The 18,514-nt window shown below is 36.9% G+C and overlaps 1 protein-coding gene and 1 long non-coding RNA gene across 2 annotated transcripts in view; one reads left to right on the top strand and one right to left on the bottom strand.

Annotated features, from left to right (window-relative positions):
* The first annotated feature begins 8,433 nt into the window (after positions 1 to 8,433).
* rims4 (regulating synaptic membrane exocytosis 4) overlaps positions 8,434 to 18,514 on the top strand; it is a 35,806-nt gene continuing 25,725 nt past the window's right edge. Inside the window, exon 1 of the mRNA XM_051897840.1 lies at positions 8,434 to 9,116. Within this exon, the coding sequence (XP_051753800.1) occupies positions 9,020 to 9,116 (97 nt within the window). The 5' untranslated portion in view covers positions 8,434 to 9,019. The remainder of the gene's footprint in view (positions 9,117 to 18,514) is intronic.
* LOC127514732 (uncharacterized) overlaps positions 9,036 to 18,514 on the bottom strand; it is a 28,953-nt gene continuing 19,474 nt past the window's right edge. The window contains exons 4-6 of the long non-coding RNA XR_007930696.1: positions 13,244 to 13,382; positions 10,082 to 10,112; positions 9,036 to 9,175 (exon numbers count right to left, since the gene is read on the bottom strand). This is a non-coding gene — a long non-coding RNA (uncharacterized LOC127514732). The remainder of the gene's footprint in view (positions 9,176 to 10,081; positions 10,113 to 13,243; positions 13,383 to 18,514) is intronic.

Below are 18,514 nucleotides of genomic sequence, written 5' to 3'. Positions count from 1 at the left end.
TGTGATCAAGCAAAGCTTCAATACAACACGCCCCCAAAAAAGAACCAGACAATCACTTGGGTTTGTGTGTGTGTGGCACTTTTAACAGCAAGAGCCTCTTCTTTTAATCAAATAACCATATATTTACTTTAATTACCTTTATTGAAGCACTATTAAGTAATTAAAGTATGAAAGGCTTTGGCAAACCATGGGCCGCCACTCTGGACTGAGATGATGGTGGCTGAAAATGAGTCTGCAAATTTAAAAGTGTTTCCTGGCCCACATCAGCTTGACCTGGATGTCAGTTGAGCTCCACTTTTACAAGTTGTCTTCAGAGTAAGACAGTGTGTTAATAAAAAATGCAGACAATTGGACCAGAAAATATAGGCCATCCACACTGCGGTGCTCCACAGGAAAGAAATACCACAAATGAGATCTCTTTAATATCTCAGTTGTTTCTCCTAGGCAGCAATGAGGTTAAACAGACATCAAATAGAGGTTTTTACCTGTGGCCTGATTCTCAGATTTCAAATGTGTCTCCACTACACTCTTAAAAATAAAGGTTCTTTATTGGCATTGATGGTTCCATGAAGGACCTTTAACATCCATGGAACCTTTCCATTCCACTAAACGTTCTTCATAGTGGAAAAAGGTTCTTTAGAATTTTGAAATGTTCTTCACACTAAGAAAAAAAAACTGTTCACTGAAAGGTTCTTTGGGGAACCCAAAATGGTTCTTCAATGGCACTGCTGCAAAATCCCCCTTTTGGAACCTTTATTTTTAAGAGTGTAGAGTTTTGAAGAGATCTCAACCATGTGCTCAGATTTACCAAGACACTAAACTGCAAACAAAAGTCTCAATATTTCTCATTAAATTCTTCCAAGACCAAACGATCTGAGCCTCTATCTACGATCACTTATTGTGTGAAGATTGTTCTTTCTGTTCTACAGAAAAATAAGAGCAAATGGGTTTGGAAAGACATGAGGGCGAGTAAATCATTTTTGGGTGAACCATTCCTTTTTAATGGCATCAAACAATGCTTTCTGAGCTTTTACAAATGGACACTAAAACATAAAAGTGCTGCCCTTTCATCCTATCATCATGCATCCCCCAATGCAGCTCATGAACATGAAGCCACACATCTTCAACACGTGTGTCTGTATCTCAGGCGGTCACGTGTCGAAACATCTCCATGATGCAATGCAGCCACCTGAAATGATCCGTTCCACAGCCTGACATCATAGTTACTGCTGCCAGTGCAAAACCAGGGCATTGAAAATGGAAGATTATCTTGATTGTGTTATTTCCTTCCAGATTATATTTCCTTCACTGATTTGCTCGACAAGTTTTATTTGATATAAGGTAAAAGTTTTCTTTCAAATATACATTTCTCTTTTTGCAGACAGGATAATAGTGGAGGATGTGTTTGTACAGGAAGCCAGTGAGCTGAAAAAAATAAAGCTGCTGTTGTCACCTGCTGTTATGTCTCTAATCCCATATTGTGTGCTCTCCTAGCAGGAAAAGCTGTTGCTTCCACAGGCAGGCGTCAGCTGAACAAAATGAATACAGGACAATTTAATATACTCTATCGTGATCATGACATCACATGTCATTCGTTTGCTCTTAAACAATATTACTGACCAGGAGGAAACATATAAAACATTTCAAAATCACCTACAGAGAAGCTGCTTTTAACTCTTTACCTGCCAGCGTTTTTTTAAGTGTTGCCAGCCACCGTCAGCGTTTTTGATCATTGTAATTTATTGGACCCTACAATATTTTGTTGTATGAATATCTGAACATGCAATATATCAGAAGAAAGAACAGAGCCTCTGCTTTTTTACAGCAACATTTTGAACAAAAAGCTGAGAAAATCGCATTTTTTCAAAGACTACAACATGCATGAGCAATGGTTTTATCGCTTGTTTCTGCTCCTTTTTTGTTTGTGTTTTGATCTGGAGATTCGGTACCTGAATTGCTTGTTTCCCTGAAAATCCGTCAAGAACAGACAGGTAAGATGTCTGCTAAAGATCTGTTAATCTGGAAAGCGTCTGCTGTGTAAAAACATTTGATAAACGTCTTAGAAAAAGCAGTTTTACATACAATCTAAATCTTAAACATCTCAAAGAACATCTTCTAAATGTCTATATGACATCTGATAGAAAACGTCCGAGAGACGTATTGCAGATGAGCAAACGCTCTAAAAAATACATCTTGCATTTGTAAATGTTGACATCAAATAGACATCTCCGAGATGTACTTCAAATCATTAGGTTAAGTTAAAATGGACCGAATATGATTTATTTTTAAATTATGTGATAAACATTCCAACCGTCCATCCTGTAGGCTAATGTGTTAGCCTATATTTCATCAATAGTATAGAAGTAATAATATTCTGATTTGGTTGATTTAGTAACTGCTCACGGATTCATTGAAGGATTCGTCACACTGATTCGTTCGTGAGTCATTCAATAACCGGTTAAAGGGTTAGTTCACCCAAAAATGAAAATAATGTCATTAATTACTCACCCTCATGTCGTTCTACACCCGTAAGACCTTCGTTCATCTTCGGAACACAAATTAAGATATTTTTGATGAAATCCGATGGCTCAGTAAGGCTAATTGCCAGCAAGACAATTAACACTTTCAGATGCCCAGAAAGCTACTAAAGACATATTTAAAACAGTTCATGTGACTACAGTGGTTCAACCTTAATGTTATGAAGTGACGAGAATACTTTTTGTGCGCCAAAAAACAAAATAATGACTTTTCAACAATATCTAGTGATGGGCTATTTCAAAACACTGCTTTGAAGCTTTACGAATCTTTAGTTTTGATTCAGTGGTTAGGAGTCACATTACAATTACAAAGTCACGTGATTTCAGTAAACGAGGCTTTGTTCCATCATAAGTGTTTCGAAATTTCAATAGTTCACGTAGCTTTGGCAGTTTGATACGCGATCTGAACCACTGATTCGAAACAAAAGATTCGTAAAGCTTCGAAGCTTCATGAAGCAGTGTTTTGAGATCGGCCATCACTAGATATTGTTGAAAAGTCATTATTTAGTTTTTCTGGTGCACAAAAAAGTATTCTCGTCGCTTTATAATATTAAGGTTGAACCACTGTACTCACATGAACTGTTTTAAATATGTTTTTAGTACCTTTCTGGACATTGAAAGTGTTAATTATTTTGCTGGCAATGGAAGCCTTACTGAGCCATCGGATTTTATCAAAAATATCTTAATTTGTGTTCTGAAGATGAATGAAGGTCTTACAGGTGTAGAACGACATGAGGGTGAATAATAAACTACATAATTTTCATTTTTGGGTGAACTAACCCTTTAAAATAACCGGTTCATTAGAGTAATTTGTTATTGAATCAGACTTGAATAAATTGAACTGATCGCTTCGCAAAATGATTCACTGTTTCGGAGAGCTCGAAATGCTGTGGACATCTGCTGGTTAAAGCAGTGTAAATGCAAGAGGATGCCGCAAAATTGTTCATGTTCTACAAAACAATAAGTGTTTTCATTAAAGTGCAATCTATAACATCAGTAAATATCATATCTTTAAATTATTTTTATAATATTGTCTTTTATTGATCTGACATGATGCAAAAAAGTTTGCGGACTTGTTCTGTTTGGTACGCGTTACGAATCTTGATTCAAAACAAAAGATTCGCAAAGGACTCAAAGCTTCATGCCGCCATGTTTCTACTAAAATAAGATCATTCTTGGGATTTTAAAAATCTATATCGATAAAGTTCGCGATTGCCATGTATTGTACAGTTTTTTGTAAGTGTATTATTTAAAATAGCTTTTATGTCTGGAGTGCACCTCAAAATGCTGTCCAGGTAGGCAGCTCTTTGACTTACAATAGTCAAAAATGAGGAAAAGGGGTCAATTTTGAAGGGTTTGATTGAACTACAGATCTTCAATAATGTCTATCATCACAGTATGATAATAGGTTTCTGCAGAAGGGGCTTTGAACAGAAGGGGTGTCAACTGTTGCAAGTACATGTTGTTCGTTTCTTGGACGGAGAGAACAATCCTGCCCTAATTCGACTCTCTCTCTTCCTCCCGTATGTTGTCTCATTCGAACACAAACCTGTGTTCACTTTTACTCTCAGCGCTTGTCAGGTTTCATTGGCGTCTCGCACTTAAGATGTCATCACCGTGAGACGGCCCCTTCCCCTGGGTCCTGCTGGTAGATGGAACAACATGGTAAAAGGTCAGTGAAGCAGTGAACAAGAGCCAGTACAACTGCCAATGGCTACAATGCAGTGACTAAACAACTCTAATACACACACACTCTTGTACATCTATCTTTGTGAGGACGTTCATTAACAGCTCCTAACCCTACCCATCACAACTAAGTGCCTAATCCGAACCCTTACCCTAAACCTACCCTTAAAGGGTTAGTTCACCCAAAAATGAGTTCACCCTCATGTCATTCCACACCCGTAAGTCCTTCATTCATCTTCAGAACACAAATTATGACAGAATTTTTGGGTGAAGTAACCCTTTAATCTAATTATAAACTTGACTCAAAAACCAAGTCTTGACCCTCAAACAGGCCTTTAAAGGGGTCTCAGAAAGTGAGGAATGGACAAAATGTCCTCACTTTACTGTCTTTGTCCTCACCCCGATGGTCTACAACTCAAACCGGTCCTCAGAGATAGTTGTACAAGTACACACACACACACATTCATAATATCCCATACAATAAATATACAATAAATTACTTTATTAGTCTGCGATTTTAATTTTAATTTTAAAGTTTTAGTAATTTTATGTGCTTTTGTCACTTTTTTTTTTAGGTTTTAGAAAGTTTTTTTAGCATTTTAAATTATTTTATTTTATTTCAATTAACAAAAACAACTTAACAGTTTTAGTTAACAACAGCAACACTGCTCCAAGGTACTTCCATGATTACCATGGTATATGTTCAAAGCTAATGGCAGTATCATGTTACTTTTTGGTACTTCCTTGGTTTATAGTGACTGAATGATTACCTTTATAAAACAGTACTGTGATGGTACCATGGTACAGTGATGGTATCAGCACTTCAAATATAACATGGTACTGAAATGCACATATTTTATCACTGTAATCTGTGGTATTTGTTAAGTCAAACATCTACCAAAAACACCTTAACAATGTCTCAGCAATCTCCCAAAATATAGCAGTGTGCTGCATCCAATCAGATGCAAATCACTCAGAACACCTTATATCAGGGGTGTCCAAACTCGGTCCTGGTTGGCAACTGTCCTGCAGAGTTCAGTTCCAACTTGCCTCACCACACCTGCCTGAAAGTTTCTAGTGTGCCTAATAAGACCTTGATTAGCTGGTTCAGGTGTGTTTAATTGGGGTTGGAGCTAAACTCTGCAAGACAGTGGCCCTCCAGGACCGAGTTTGGACACCCCTGCCTTATATCAACCACATAGCAACATGAACTACAATTTCTTCTGAAAATGTAAAAATTTAGTAAATAAATGAGGGTTAGCATATAATCTGATGAACTCTGGCAACCCTGCTGAGGCTAAACCATACACAAAGACTAAATCTATTCAAAAACTGACAGGATGCACTTTGAGAGAGACCAAGATTGTCAGCATCGGTTATGAGGCATTCATAACTATGAGTGATGCTCCTGCGTTTGTTATTTGCAGTAGAGTTGTGATTGTTCATTGAGGTGGCACAGGTGACATTTTCAGCCCTCACACACACACACACACACACACACACACTTAGCCTCTCTTGCCAGACACACTGAAGACGAAATGCGTTTTTAACAGAAGATGACTGTTCTCAGCTAGCAGTGTCATTCTTTTATTCCGCTTCTTAAAGGTACAATACAGCTGAAGCCCAGGGGTGCTGTCAATGGCTATGTTTAAATTGCCAATCATCAGAGGTTATTCACTAAGAAATGTGGTTGTTTTACTGTCATTTTGTTGCTGTTTACTTGTACGTCAATCCACAACATACAATGTTTGAATCAAATGCAATAGGCCTGTTTGTGAATGCTGTTTGTGTTTCTACCATTACTCAGTTTTTAAAAACAAATGAAACGTAGCCTACATATAAAACAGGCAGACCTGGTAAATTTCACATAAAGCATAATGAAGGTATTTCAATGGAACTTGGCCTTTATTACATTTTGTGTTTTTTTCTTTATTCTACTCTACTGAAGTAGATGGTTTTGAAAAATGTACAGCTCAAATAACCAGTGTTATTTTTATTATTTTAATTTTTATATATTATTTTAGTATTTATTAGGCTAATAGTTTGAAATAGCTTTTATGTTTATATTTTCACATAATTTAATTTTTAAATTTTTTATTTTTCATTTTTTATGTGCTTTTTTTCTACTTAGCTTTATTTTATTTTTAATTAAATTTTAGCTTTAGTAATGTTAGTACTTCAACTTGTTTTTAGTTTTAAGTTTTTCATCTAATATTTTAGCTTTATTTCAATTAACGAAAATTCATAGTTTTAGCTAACAATAACTAAAACTAGTTAGCAAATAACGTGTGTGTGTGTGTGTGTGTGAAAGAATTAAAGGGTTAGTTCACCCAAAAATGAAAATAATGTCAGCAATTCAGTAGCGTCGAGAATACTTTTTGTGCACCAAAAAAACAAAATAACGACTTTTCAACAATATAGTGATGGGCTGATTTCAAAACACTGATTCGGAGCTTTACGAATCGAATCAGTGACTCGGATCTCCTATCAAACGGCTAAACTGCTGAAATCACGTGACTTTGGCACTCCGAATCACTGATTCGATTCACAAAGCTCCGAAGCAGTGTTTTGAAATCGGCCCATCACTATATTGTTGAAAAGTCGTTATTTTGTTTTTTTGGCGCACAAAAATATTCTTGTCGCTTTATAATATTAAGGTAGAACTACTGAACTCGCATTAACTGTTTTAAATATGTTTTTAGTACCTTTATGGATCTTGAGAGAGGAAGTACCATTGCTGTGAATGCAGGCCTCACTGAGCCATCGGATTTAATCAAAAATATCTTAATTTGTGTTCTGAAGATGAATGAAGGTCTTACGGGTGTAGAACGACATGAGGGTGAGTAATAAATGACATTATTTTCATTTTTGGGTGAACTAACCCTTTAAAGGAGTAGTCCACTTTCAAATTAAAATTTCCTGATAATTTACTCACCCCCATGTTATCCAAGATGTCCATGTCCTTCTTTCTTCAGTCTAAAAGAAATGAAGGTTTTTGATGAAAACATTCCAGGATTTTTCTCCTTATAGTGGACTTCAATTGGCCCCAAACGGTTGAAGGTCAAAATTACAGTTTCAGTGCAGCTTCAAAGGTCTCTACACGATCCCAGATAAGGAATAAGGGTCTTATCTAGCGAAACGATCGTCATTTTCTAAAAAAAAATTTAAATGCATATGCTTTATAAACACAGCCTTGCAAGTTCTTCTGCCAGACCGCACTTTCGTATTCTTCAAAAAGCTTACGCTGTATGTCCTACACCTTCCCTATTCTACTTATGGAACGAACGCAGCGCCAGTTCCGTTTTTTCCGTAAGTTGAATAGGGAAGGCGCAGGACATACAGCGTAAGCTTTTTGAAGAATACGGAAGGCGGTCTGGCGGAAGCACTTGCAAGGCGATCATTTGTGTTTAGAAAGCATATTCATTTTAAAACATTTTTTAGAAAATGAGCGACCGTTTCGCTAGATAAGACCCTTATTCCTCATCTGGTATCGTTTAAAGCCCTTTGAAGCTGCACTGAAACTGACATTTTGACCTTCAACCGTTTGGAGGCCACTGAAGTCCACTATAAGGAGAATAATCCTGGAATGTTTTCATCAAAAACCTCCATTTCTTTTCAACTGAAGAAAGAAGGACATGGACATCTTGGATGACATGGGGGTGAGTAAATTAATTTGATTTGAAAGTGGACTAATCAAAAAGTGCAAAAATAAGCTTTCACATTTCTACTTCTAAACTTTCTATTAACATTATTTATTATTTAAAGTATTATTGTCAATGAAAAACATTTACATGAATTATTCAGTGACAAATGTTTATTTGATCTGTAAAATCCTCTTAATCTTTTTTTTTTTTTGGGGGGGGGGTGACAACTTCATTCATAACATTATTCAAAACATTATTGATCTTAATATATAGCCAACTGTTGCATTTTCTGTGATTTACCGGGAGAAAAGAACCAGGCAAAAACATACTGCAATCAAACCATGTCTGAAATATACCTGCTTCCAAATGTTTCAAGTTTTCCTCTTCACCGTGTTAGGTCAATGTCTGTGATATTCACAGTTATTGTGCCTGTAGACCATGGCCACGCCCATATCCTGACATCTGGCATGTGATTGGCCAGTATCCTGAATCCCAGCAACAGCTCTTGGGTGTCTCCTCCCCCTTTTTGTCTCCACAAAGAGCTCAGCGCTGAATGAAGTGAATCAGCCTCAGACTGCTAGAATAGTAAGAACCTTTTCTCCCCGTCTGTCTCTCTCGCTCTCTCCGTCTGTCTCTTCACTCCCATCTCTCCCTCTCTCTCTCCATTTGTCCTCCTCTCTCTCTCACACACACAGACACACGGCATTATATGCTATCCGTCTATCCATCCATCCATCCATCCATCCATCCCGTGCACAGCCCAGTGAAGGATCAGCTAGACAGAAAAAAGCAACAGATCATGTTCTCAGAAGCAGATCCAGCACAGCTCTGAGACATCAGCTTCTGAGATGAGACTCCATACATCCTAATTCTCTGTCCTGAAGACCTGGACAGAAACAAAACAAAACAAGGACTTTGCAGACACCAAAAGAAGTCTGGACATTATATTTTCACAGGATTTTTGAACCCAAACCAGGTCCACCGGGACGTACGAGGGTGCTTCGGCGTTTGTTTTTCTCTCTTTTTCGTGGCTGGCGAAGGGGCCGGTGAAAGTTAGCCAAGACGCCGCGTGCCGTGCTCCGCGTGAAGAATGCCCAGGCGCGCCTGCCCAAGCCTGTGGACACGGCGCCGGCACCCACGCCGGGCCTTTACATGGAGCGGTCACAAAGTCGCATCAGCTTGTCCGCATCCTTTGAGGCCCTGGCCATCTACTTCCCCTGCATGAACTCCTTCGATGAGGACGATGGCGGTGAGTGGATGTATATGTGTGTCCGAGGATGTGGGTTTGCTTTTTCCAAACTGTGACACCTGGAAGTCAGGGTTAAGGTTGAGATTTTGAGGTTATCGGTACGGGTTAAGAAAATGTGGCTTTGTGGTTCAAGATTTTGGCTGGAAGCCAAAAGAGGTTATGGGTTCGAATCCCACAAGACTTTGAGGGATAGTTTCAACCTGATCTCATGAAAGACTATTTTACAAGGTGGCAGATTCATATATGAATTTAATTCATATAGAAACTTACAATTAAAAAAAAAAGTAAGCATGAAGGTCCACCTCTAAACATAACCATCAGTGAGGCGTAGGCAGGTCAGATCGTACAGAAACATACGAATGAAATTGTATGAATTATCCACCAATTCGCCAAAATTGACAATAGCTACAAATTGCCATAAGATTGTGTTTATTAGTTCACTCAAAAATGCAAATTCTGTCATCATTTCAAACCTGCATTAATTATAAAAAGCTATTTTAAAAAGTGTTTCAACTGTTTTTCTCTATTCAATTAAAGTCAATGGGGTCCAAAACAACATTGGACCCCATTGACTTTCATTGTATGTCCAAGAAAAAACAGTCATATGGGTTTGAAATGACATGAGGGTGAGTAAATGATGGCAGAATTTTTATTTTTAAGTGAACTATCTCTTTAAGCAACACACCCCAGATTACTCCAAATAATGTGCTTTGGATAAAAGTATCAGGTGTCTTCAACCCAGATATCCTAGAGAATAATGGTTATCTGTGGTTTTGTGACTCATTTGGGTCATTAGTGCAACATTTCATTTTGTACAAAATGATGCTCAGTTTCTTTGCCAGTCTTGGGGTGTTTGCAAGCCCCCAAACTCTTGAAAAATGTGGCCACATGCGTGGTTTGGGTGTATGGCCGTGTCAGCTTGCTCATTTTGCATATGCAATAAAGAAAATGGTGTGGTTGCTTACTTGAGTGGCGTTTGAAATCCATATCTGTAATCTGAAATGGTAAAAAAAAAAAAAAGATCCTTATGATGAATACATGCATATGCACACACAAAACGCTTCCTTCAGCCGGCATTCTAATCAGACAGAGGTTTTTATTAATGAAGGCATTTAATCACAGCGTTGACACTCCAATGCTAATATAGCTGTGATTTTCTCCAGGTACGGCTGTGGCTCATTTCAAACAACGTCTGATTGCAGGTTAATGTCTGTCTCAAATCCATCAGCAGACATCATGGCATTAATTTAGCGCTCATTAGAAATATTCCGACTGCTCGGTGTGCTACTTGCTGAGTGTTTTAGGGTTGCAATTTTGCATAATTTCCCAAGTGCTTTCAGTCTAGGCATGCTATAAATCTCTCTCACTGTCCCTGTGTGCTCTCTTCCTTTCTTGATCACCCTCATTTCCTTTTTTGCTGTCCACTCACCCAAAAAACCTTTTACACAGCCACCGTCTATCCGAGACATCCACACACCCACCCATGCGCGCGCGCACACACACACACACACACACACACACACACACACACACACACACACACACTCTCTCTCTCTCTCTCTCTCTCTACCCTTGGCCTGATTACAGACTACTCTGCAGGAGAGAGACTAGTATTGAGAGGAAAAGATTGTGCCTAGCTGATGATCTTCTTCGTTCAACATGTGCACATCACACTCAAACAAACAAACACACACACACACACACCACAAAAACAGTGCACTTATAGCACTTTCTGGCTTATAGCTCAAAGTAACATGCATTCATAAGCATCTTCAATTTTCACTTTGTATAAAATATTGCACACATGATCATTGAGATGCATCAAATTATACGCTGTACTGTGCATTTGTACGACCTGTGCTGTCTTGCGTTTGAATTATTAACATATTCTATTGGTTTTAGACGTATAGGCCTGTCATTTAACTAATCAGCTCACTGCATCTCCTTTTTATGCCGATACATACTTGCATAAATCAACTTAATCAATGCAAATCGCACTAATGAATATGCTAATTACTGGAACACAAACGACACATTGCAAGTGCTTTAGTTTAACACCTATTGCTGAATGTCAGATGACTGAAAATGCACTGGTGATTTATAACAAATAAGACTCAAAACAGTGATACATTGTGGAAATTATATTGATATTTGACGTTATTTGCATCTGTTTGCAACCATTTAAACCTTTTGTTTATGAACATGAAGATCGACACAAAGATTTTCTACAAAAGACGGAGAAAATGCAGTAACAAATAAACTCGCTGGTGATTTCGTAATAACATCCATTACTCACTGCTCAAACCCCGGGACATTTCTGACCACAAATATAGAAGCAAAATTATCTAGTGAAAAAAAATGAACTACCGCATGATATTAATGCTTTTCGGATGGATCCATTAATCAGAAGAACAAGGGGAGTTAATGATGTCTTTGTCAGTCCATTTCAGAGAACTACTGAATGTTAAGGTTCTTTGGCTGTGTTGTTTTCACATCTCAAGTTACCTGCAACTGATCTGATACTTTAGAAATTGAAGGGTGATATTGCAATACATAAACATGATTTCTTGCTCAAAAGGCTCTCACTGAAACAGATGTATAAAACTGAAGCTATGAGAGAGGCGACTGCAATTGTAGTCTGCAGGCTAATATATCTTTTAAATAATGAGCCATTAATGACTACAATTCACTCCTTAACAAGACAGCTGTGTTTTCATCTTTGTTCTACCATTATGTACCCAGACTAACATGTGTCCTAACCAGGCACAACACAAGATAGACTAAAGCAATAAGCCTAGTGAAGCTGTGGTTTACAGTGAATGTAGAGTAATTTACAACGGCTTCGAACATGGCTCAACCAATCAGAATCAAGGACCGGAACTATACGTTTTATAAAGCTATTTCTTGCAATGTAGTATTTGTTCTTACTAAAACTGAAAATGTGACAATGAAATGTATTATTTTTGTTTATTCTATTTATTTATTTTTTTATTAAATTTTACTGTGATTTTTGTTACAATAAAACCCGCTAGGCTTTTTGGAGTTTGTATTATTGAATTTTGTGGTATTCTATCTTATTTTAATTCTGTTCAATACTAATAAAAAAATAGACAACTATAAAATATAACGGAGTGCCAATAGCGTCCCTTGCTGGCAAACGCTATTTACACTAGCTCCGCCCACCAATGTCTGGTTGGGCCACTCAAATTTTAAGAAAGACGTCCAAAATTCAGTGTCTTCAGTGGCGCAGCAGTAGCAAGTAAGGCTTGTAGACCTGACTTTTAACACAATCGATGTAGGTTCGAATCCACCTTTTGCCGAGCTTTTGCATCTGATTGCTATTTACGCTAAGTGCATGTAGCCGCTGCCAATATATAATTCAATGAAAAGGCACATAGGTCCCTACAGTTTCTTAGACTTCACGTTGTTGCTTTGCAGCATTTTTGCTTTCAGTGAGTTTTAAAAAAAAAAACTTGCTGGAAACTTTTATTGCATCTGGTCATGAAATTGCATTAAACTGCATGTATCTTAAAGAAATGAACCAGCATAAGCCAAAAATATCTGCATAAGCAAAAAAAAAGATTGAATACAAAGTTCTGTCATGAAACTCTAGATGGCACAGGCTGATAGGTCCTTAACTCAATATGCTAGCAATCACATCATTCTCTACAGGGTTTCATTCTCTATTGGTTCATGTCACATCAGCAGCCAATGAGCTTGCCGCTCAACTTTCAAATACTTGGTCAGCTTTTGCTATAGCAGTTTGCAATGCGCTTTCAGAAACCGTCCATCTTCCCCAGCTCCACATGTATAGATCTGCTACGGGTAATTCATGTATGCTATATTGTACAGCAGCAGCATGTCTTACTTGCTCACAGCAGCGTGTCGTGTATGTATTGGCAGTAGCAAGTCCTGTACTTGCTCTGCAGCAGCAGCTATAAACAACAGCAGCAGCAGTGTAGCAGATCTGTTCCGCCAAGACCAAACATATTAACACTGTAATATCCGTTACCACGCCAAACACTTCGAGAGTTGTCATGACAGAATGTCCGATGTCACCCACCCATTGTGTTCTGAATTTGAACTGCTTCCCTAAGGCAGGGGATTTAATTTTTAATATGGCTTACCTTACAGTTTCATGGACTTCATGTTGCTGCTTTGCAGCATTTTCGCTTTCAAAAACTTGCTGGAAACTTTTGTTGCATCCCATCTGGTCAGGAAATGGCATTAAACTGCACGCATCTTGAAGAAATGATCCAGAAAAACCTACATAAGCAAAAAACATTTTTAGCATTTTTTTTCCTGGAAAATGCAAAATAAAAGCTAAAACGAAACATTTTGGGGGGATTTTTTCAAAGTAAAATGCAAATATAAGTTCTGTGTGATGACTTAATTGAGAAATGATTTAATCCAGTATGTTTATTTTCTTTTTTTGATATGGGTTACCCTACAGTTTCATTGACTTTACGCTGTCGCTTTGAAGCATTTTCGCTTTCTGTGAGGGTAAAAAATTTTTTTGCATCCTATCTAGCTAGGAAATGGCATCAAACTGCATGCATCTTTAAGAAATTATTTAGAATAACCTGCATAAGCAAAAAAGAAAAAAAAATAGATGTTTTTTTTTTAAAGCAACACAAAATAAAGGCTAAAAAGACACATTTTGTGGGATTTTTCATGGTAAAATACAAATATATGTGCTGTGTGATCATAATAATTGAGAAATTACTTAATCAGGTTTATTTTGCACATAATATATTTGATTACTGTCCTCTCAAACTCAAAGTCAAAGTTACTATGTTCAGACTGCTTTAACCCTATACTTGTTTTTATCATTCTGTGTTAAGATTTAATCTAACAGCCACACAAGGGGGTTCAACACCTATATAACACACTCGCTCAACAGCCATGTCGACAAGAAGGGCCCAAAGCCTTTGCGACACGCATCAGACTCAACGTTGCCTCCCACCGCTTGTCTTGGCGCATTCAGACTTCATCTTTCATATCCTGTTTGCTGTTTGATGCAATGTGTACTAAGAATCCCAAAGCACAACATGTCTCGCTCCCCCCTCCACCAGCACAGGAACAAATCTCTACCGAAGAAAAGCGAACGCTCTGAAGTCTCGAGGCTTATTAACCCTCCTACACTGACAGGTCCTGCATTGATGCTGCTGCTCAAAATAACTCGCAAACAAACACACACACGCCATCAGTGAGATGTCATATGGCGGCAGGCGCACATTCTGTGTTGCATAAGAGCGTAGTGAATCAAGGACAGAGGAAAAGATAGAAGGAGGTCAGGATGATTGATACTCGTAGCATCCGTCTCCAATGTGCATGTGTGTCCGTGCTTATGGGATTTAATGGTGACATTGATTATCAGCATGTCTTTGGTTTTAAAAAGCAGGTGAAGGATGATGGGTGAAGATATTTATATTGTAAAATCAGAGTCATACTTATGCGTCAGAGAAACAAGCACGCAGCCATCTTTAGAATTTTGTGTTTGAACTTCCATTATTGCAATACCTCTTTATATTTCTATGGCATCACTGTCAAAGAGTAATTAGGTGGTGAAGTGGATTTACTTATTGTAGAGCTAACAAAAGTTATAATGAGCATTGTAATGTTTCAAGTGGATGTCATAACAAATGTCAGTAGACCGGGAAGATTTTAAAATTAGAAGAACATTCATGAATCCCTAAGATCTTACCTTCATCCTGAGGAAATATAAACCCTGGGGCCGGTTGCATAAACTGCTAACAATAGTCTTACAAGTTAGTCATCAAATATTTTTATTTAAGACTGTTCAAAACTTTTTTAAGTCAGTTACATAAAAACTTTGACTGATCTAATTTGATATTGAAAAGTAAGAGTGATTACCCCTTACTAACTGTTAGTTGTTCATACTAGTTCTTAAGATACAGTCTTAACATAATGGCTATGTTTATGCAACTGGGCCCCCAAGACAGAACACAACGAGTGCAGCGCTGTGCGCTACATAAGGTCTTTACACTGAATGTTTTCATCTATGTACACTACTATAAAGATACAGTAAAAACAGTAATTTTGTAAAATATTCTTACAATTTAAAGGGGCTATATGTACAATTCAAAAGCCCTTGTTATTAGCGACACCAGTGGCCGTTAAGTGAACAGCAGCCAGCAACTTATTGCTCGTGCTCGCACTCATGCACTCAATAGACGGAACGTGATTCAATGCCCCTCACGGCATTAGACGTAAAAAGAAGTTGGCGAACATCCTGACGCTGCCCATGCTGCTGATAGCAACGTTTAGATGAATATGTAAACGTGCTGCGCACTTTCCTCTCAACATGGCCGCGGGAACTAGGGGTACTGCAGCACCCCCTGCAGACAGCTGTTTGAACAATGTAAGGCTGAACACTGTTACTGACGATCGTCATTTTGTCTGCGAGAGATTCTCCAGCTTTGTTGTTGTTGAGCAACTGAAGCGCAAGCTGTTAAAGCTCCGCCTTCTTCTGGAAAGGGGGCCGGGAGCAGCAGCTCATTTGCATTTAAAGGAACACACACAAAAACAGCGTGTTTTTGCTCACACCTAAATGGGGCAAAGCTATAATAAATGATCTGTGGGGTATTTTGAGCTGAAACTTCACAAACACATTCTGGAGACACCAAAAAGGGGCATAATAGGTCCCCTTTAAAATAAATTAAAATATATTTTTTTTTTCAACTTGTTTTTAATTTTCCACCTTTATTAATGAAATTATTTTAAAGATTATTTCGTTTTTAATATGTTGTTGTATATGGTTTTATGAGAAATAACTATAGGCAACTTCAAAAGCCGATCTTGCATGGAGTGAGCATATTTTGCAGCGTCTCGCACATGACACAGCATTTTAAAAATAAGGCGCTAAAGATAAAATAAGTTAAACTTCTAAAAAATGCATCTCGAGACATTGCGTTTTTTCCCCATTCACTGCCCAGGTGTTGTGTTTTTGCTTTCAAAAGTTTTTGCTTTCTGTGTGAACCAGCCCTAACTCCTGAGCGCCAAACATTTGAGTATCACAAGGTAAGATGCAGATTTCTGTGCTGCTGCCATGTAGTGAAATATGCAGTGTTTTTAACATTTATTTAAAATATTAAAAAAACTGCCTATCCTACCTTTAGGGAGAGGTGTGCTATTAGTAGCGTTCCAGCTTATTTTCTAGTAAGTTTACTATAGACTTGCATTGAAGGAGCCATATCTAGAAACCAGAGTATCAGAGACTTGTGCTAAAGCTGTTTTGACTTGAGCCAGTAAGCAACACTGTAGCAAACACCTAGCAAAGCATGACAACATCTTAGCATCAAGGTAGTAAGTTTTGCATGATTAAGAACCACACGTTTCTTCAGAAAATGTAAAAATGTAGTTTTATTTCTTACTTTTTAGTAGCCTTTTATTTTAATTTTATTTTTTTGCAAAAAATATCTTCAGACTCAATCGGGGCTCAATCAAATAGGTCTGGTTAAAGACAATCTGAAGTGGCATCACTTTATCAAATGTTACGCTCTTTTGAAAATGTCATGAAAGCATTTCTATGGTAGAGATTGCATGTCTGTTTCCATTGCCCAAGTTCAATTATTTAGAAAATGTCAGTGTGATAAGTGTGCAGCAGTGGATTCACATATGAGCTGGTGTGTGTTTGTGTAGTGATCTTAAATCAATGGCTGCTGAAGTGCTGTTCGATTCCCAGCCATCATGCACAGGTGAGAAAGCAAGCTGTCTGTTTTTTTCCCAAGTGGAAAAAGAGAAAAAGTCAGTCAGGGTGAGAAATCTATCACATGATGCCAATGTGAAGACAACAGTCTGTCCAATCAGATGATAAAATTTCTTGTTTCACACTGATGCATATTCTGACTCATAGTATAATCATCATTCATTGTTCCTGTTAGAAGCATCTCATATACAAAATATTTTTTGTTCTAATTTTGAAATGTGAGCCTACGTCAAAATCTTTTTTATATACATAAAAAACAAATATATAAAATGAAATCAGCAATTTCTATTTTTAAAAGATTTTAATAAGGTAAATACTGTAGCATCTTATCAGAGAAATGTGTTTAAATAGTTTAATTAGTTTGATTACAAGCATAAAAGTTGCTACATAGAACGAGAATTTAATGCTGATTTCTGATTTTTACAAAGATCAAGTTTCAATTGTCAGTCTTTTACAATAAAAAAGGGTCAACATTTTAAGATCGTACACAAAAATGGCTTTTAAGAAATACAAAAGAAAGAAATATAATAATAATTTAGTGAGGCTTATGCTTAAATTTAAAGTGTATAATTTATGTGTTATTTTAGTATCATCGAGATGGTCAGTTTAGCAGAAACAGGGTTATTTTACTAAAACAAACTAAAACCACACATAAAAAAACTTTGTCACTTGAAATTAAATAATTCATTAATGAAATAAAATTTTAATTTAGTTTAACTACATGCAAAAATTGAAAAATCTGAAATAAAAAATAATAAAAACTGTATAGACATTTTTAAAAACAAAAACTATTAAAAATTACAAAAATGCAAAAAAATAAATAAATAAAAATGCTAAAAATGTAACTAAAATTAAAAAATTAAAAATTAAAAATAAAAAAATACCAACTACATACTTCAGCTTTAAATGAATTTTTTTCAGGTAAATTGATTTGATTTTAAGGATGTTACTGGAAAAAGTAAAATAGTGTTGTTTTTTTGTTGTTGTTGTTTTTTGTTTTTTTGCAATGCAAAAGTATTTTTAAAAAATATGCTTTGCGGATCAGATCATTGTGCACACAAGCCTTGTAAATGCAGCACTGATTGATCTCTCTTTTCCTTTCCCAGCGTGTCCTCTGACAGTGTAGCATGCAGGTGCATTTGCTCTGCACCCTTTGTGTTGGCATATGCAGTCAGAAAGCACAGCGATACAGTGACGCGCGGGAACAAGAACAGATGGTTGTGCACAAATGCTCAGATTTACCTGCTGTCATTTCCTTTGCTACAGCCTGGAACTGAGAATCATGTTATGGACTTTTATTTTGATCATCAATAATCATTATGGCTGTGATTGAATCTCACAAAAACCGGTCCAGGCCACATTTCACCTCGAAAAGAAAAGAAAAGAAAAGAAAAGAAAAGAAAAGAAAAGCCTTCATTATAACTATTATCTGAATAGTAAGTCTAAATAGAATCTCATTAATGTAATACTGTAATACAGTATTTTAGGCTTAATTTATTTTATACAAAATATAACTTAATATAAATAATCTAATATAAAACATAACTTATATTACATCACCTTTTTCTTAAGTTTGAGGTGAAATATGATCCAGTATGTTTTTGACAGGTTTTCGTGAGATCACCATCATAGATCAATAAAAAAATAAATAAATAAATAATTAAAT

Source organism: Ctenopharyngodon idella, chromosome 6, assembly GCF_019924925.1.
Source record: "Ctenopharyngodon idella isolate HZGC_01 chromosome 6, HZGC01, whole genome shotgun sequence".
NCBI classification, from domain to species: Eukaryota; Metazoa; Chordata; class Actinopteri; order Cypriniformes; family Xenocyprididae; genus Ctenopharyngodon; species Ctenopharyngodon idella.
This window is presented reverse-complemented; position numbering and strand designations above follow the sequence as displayed.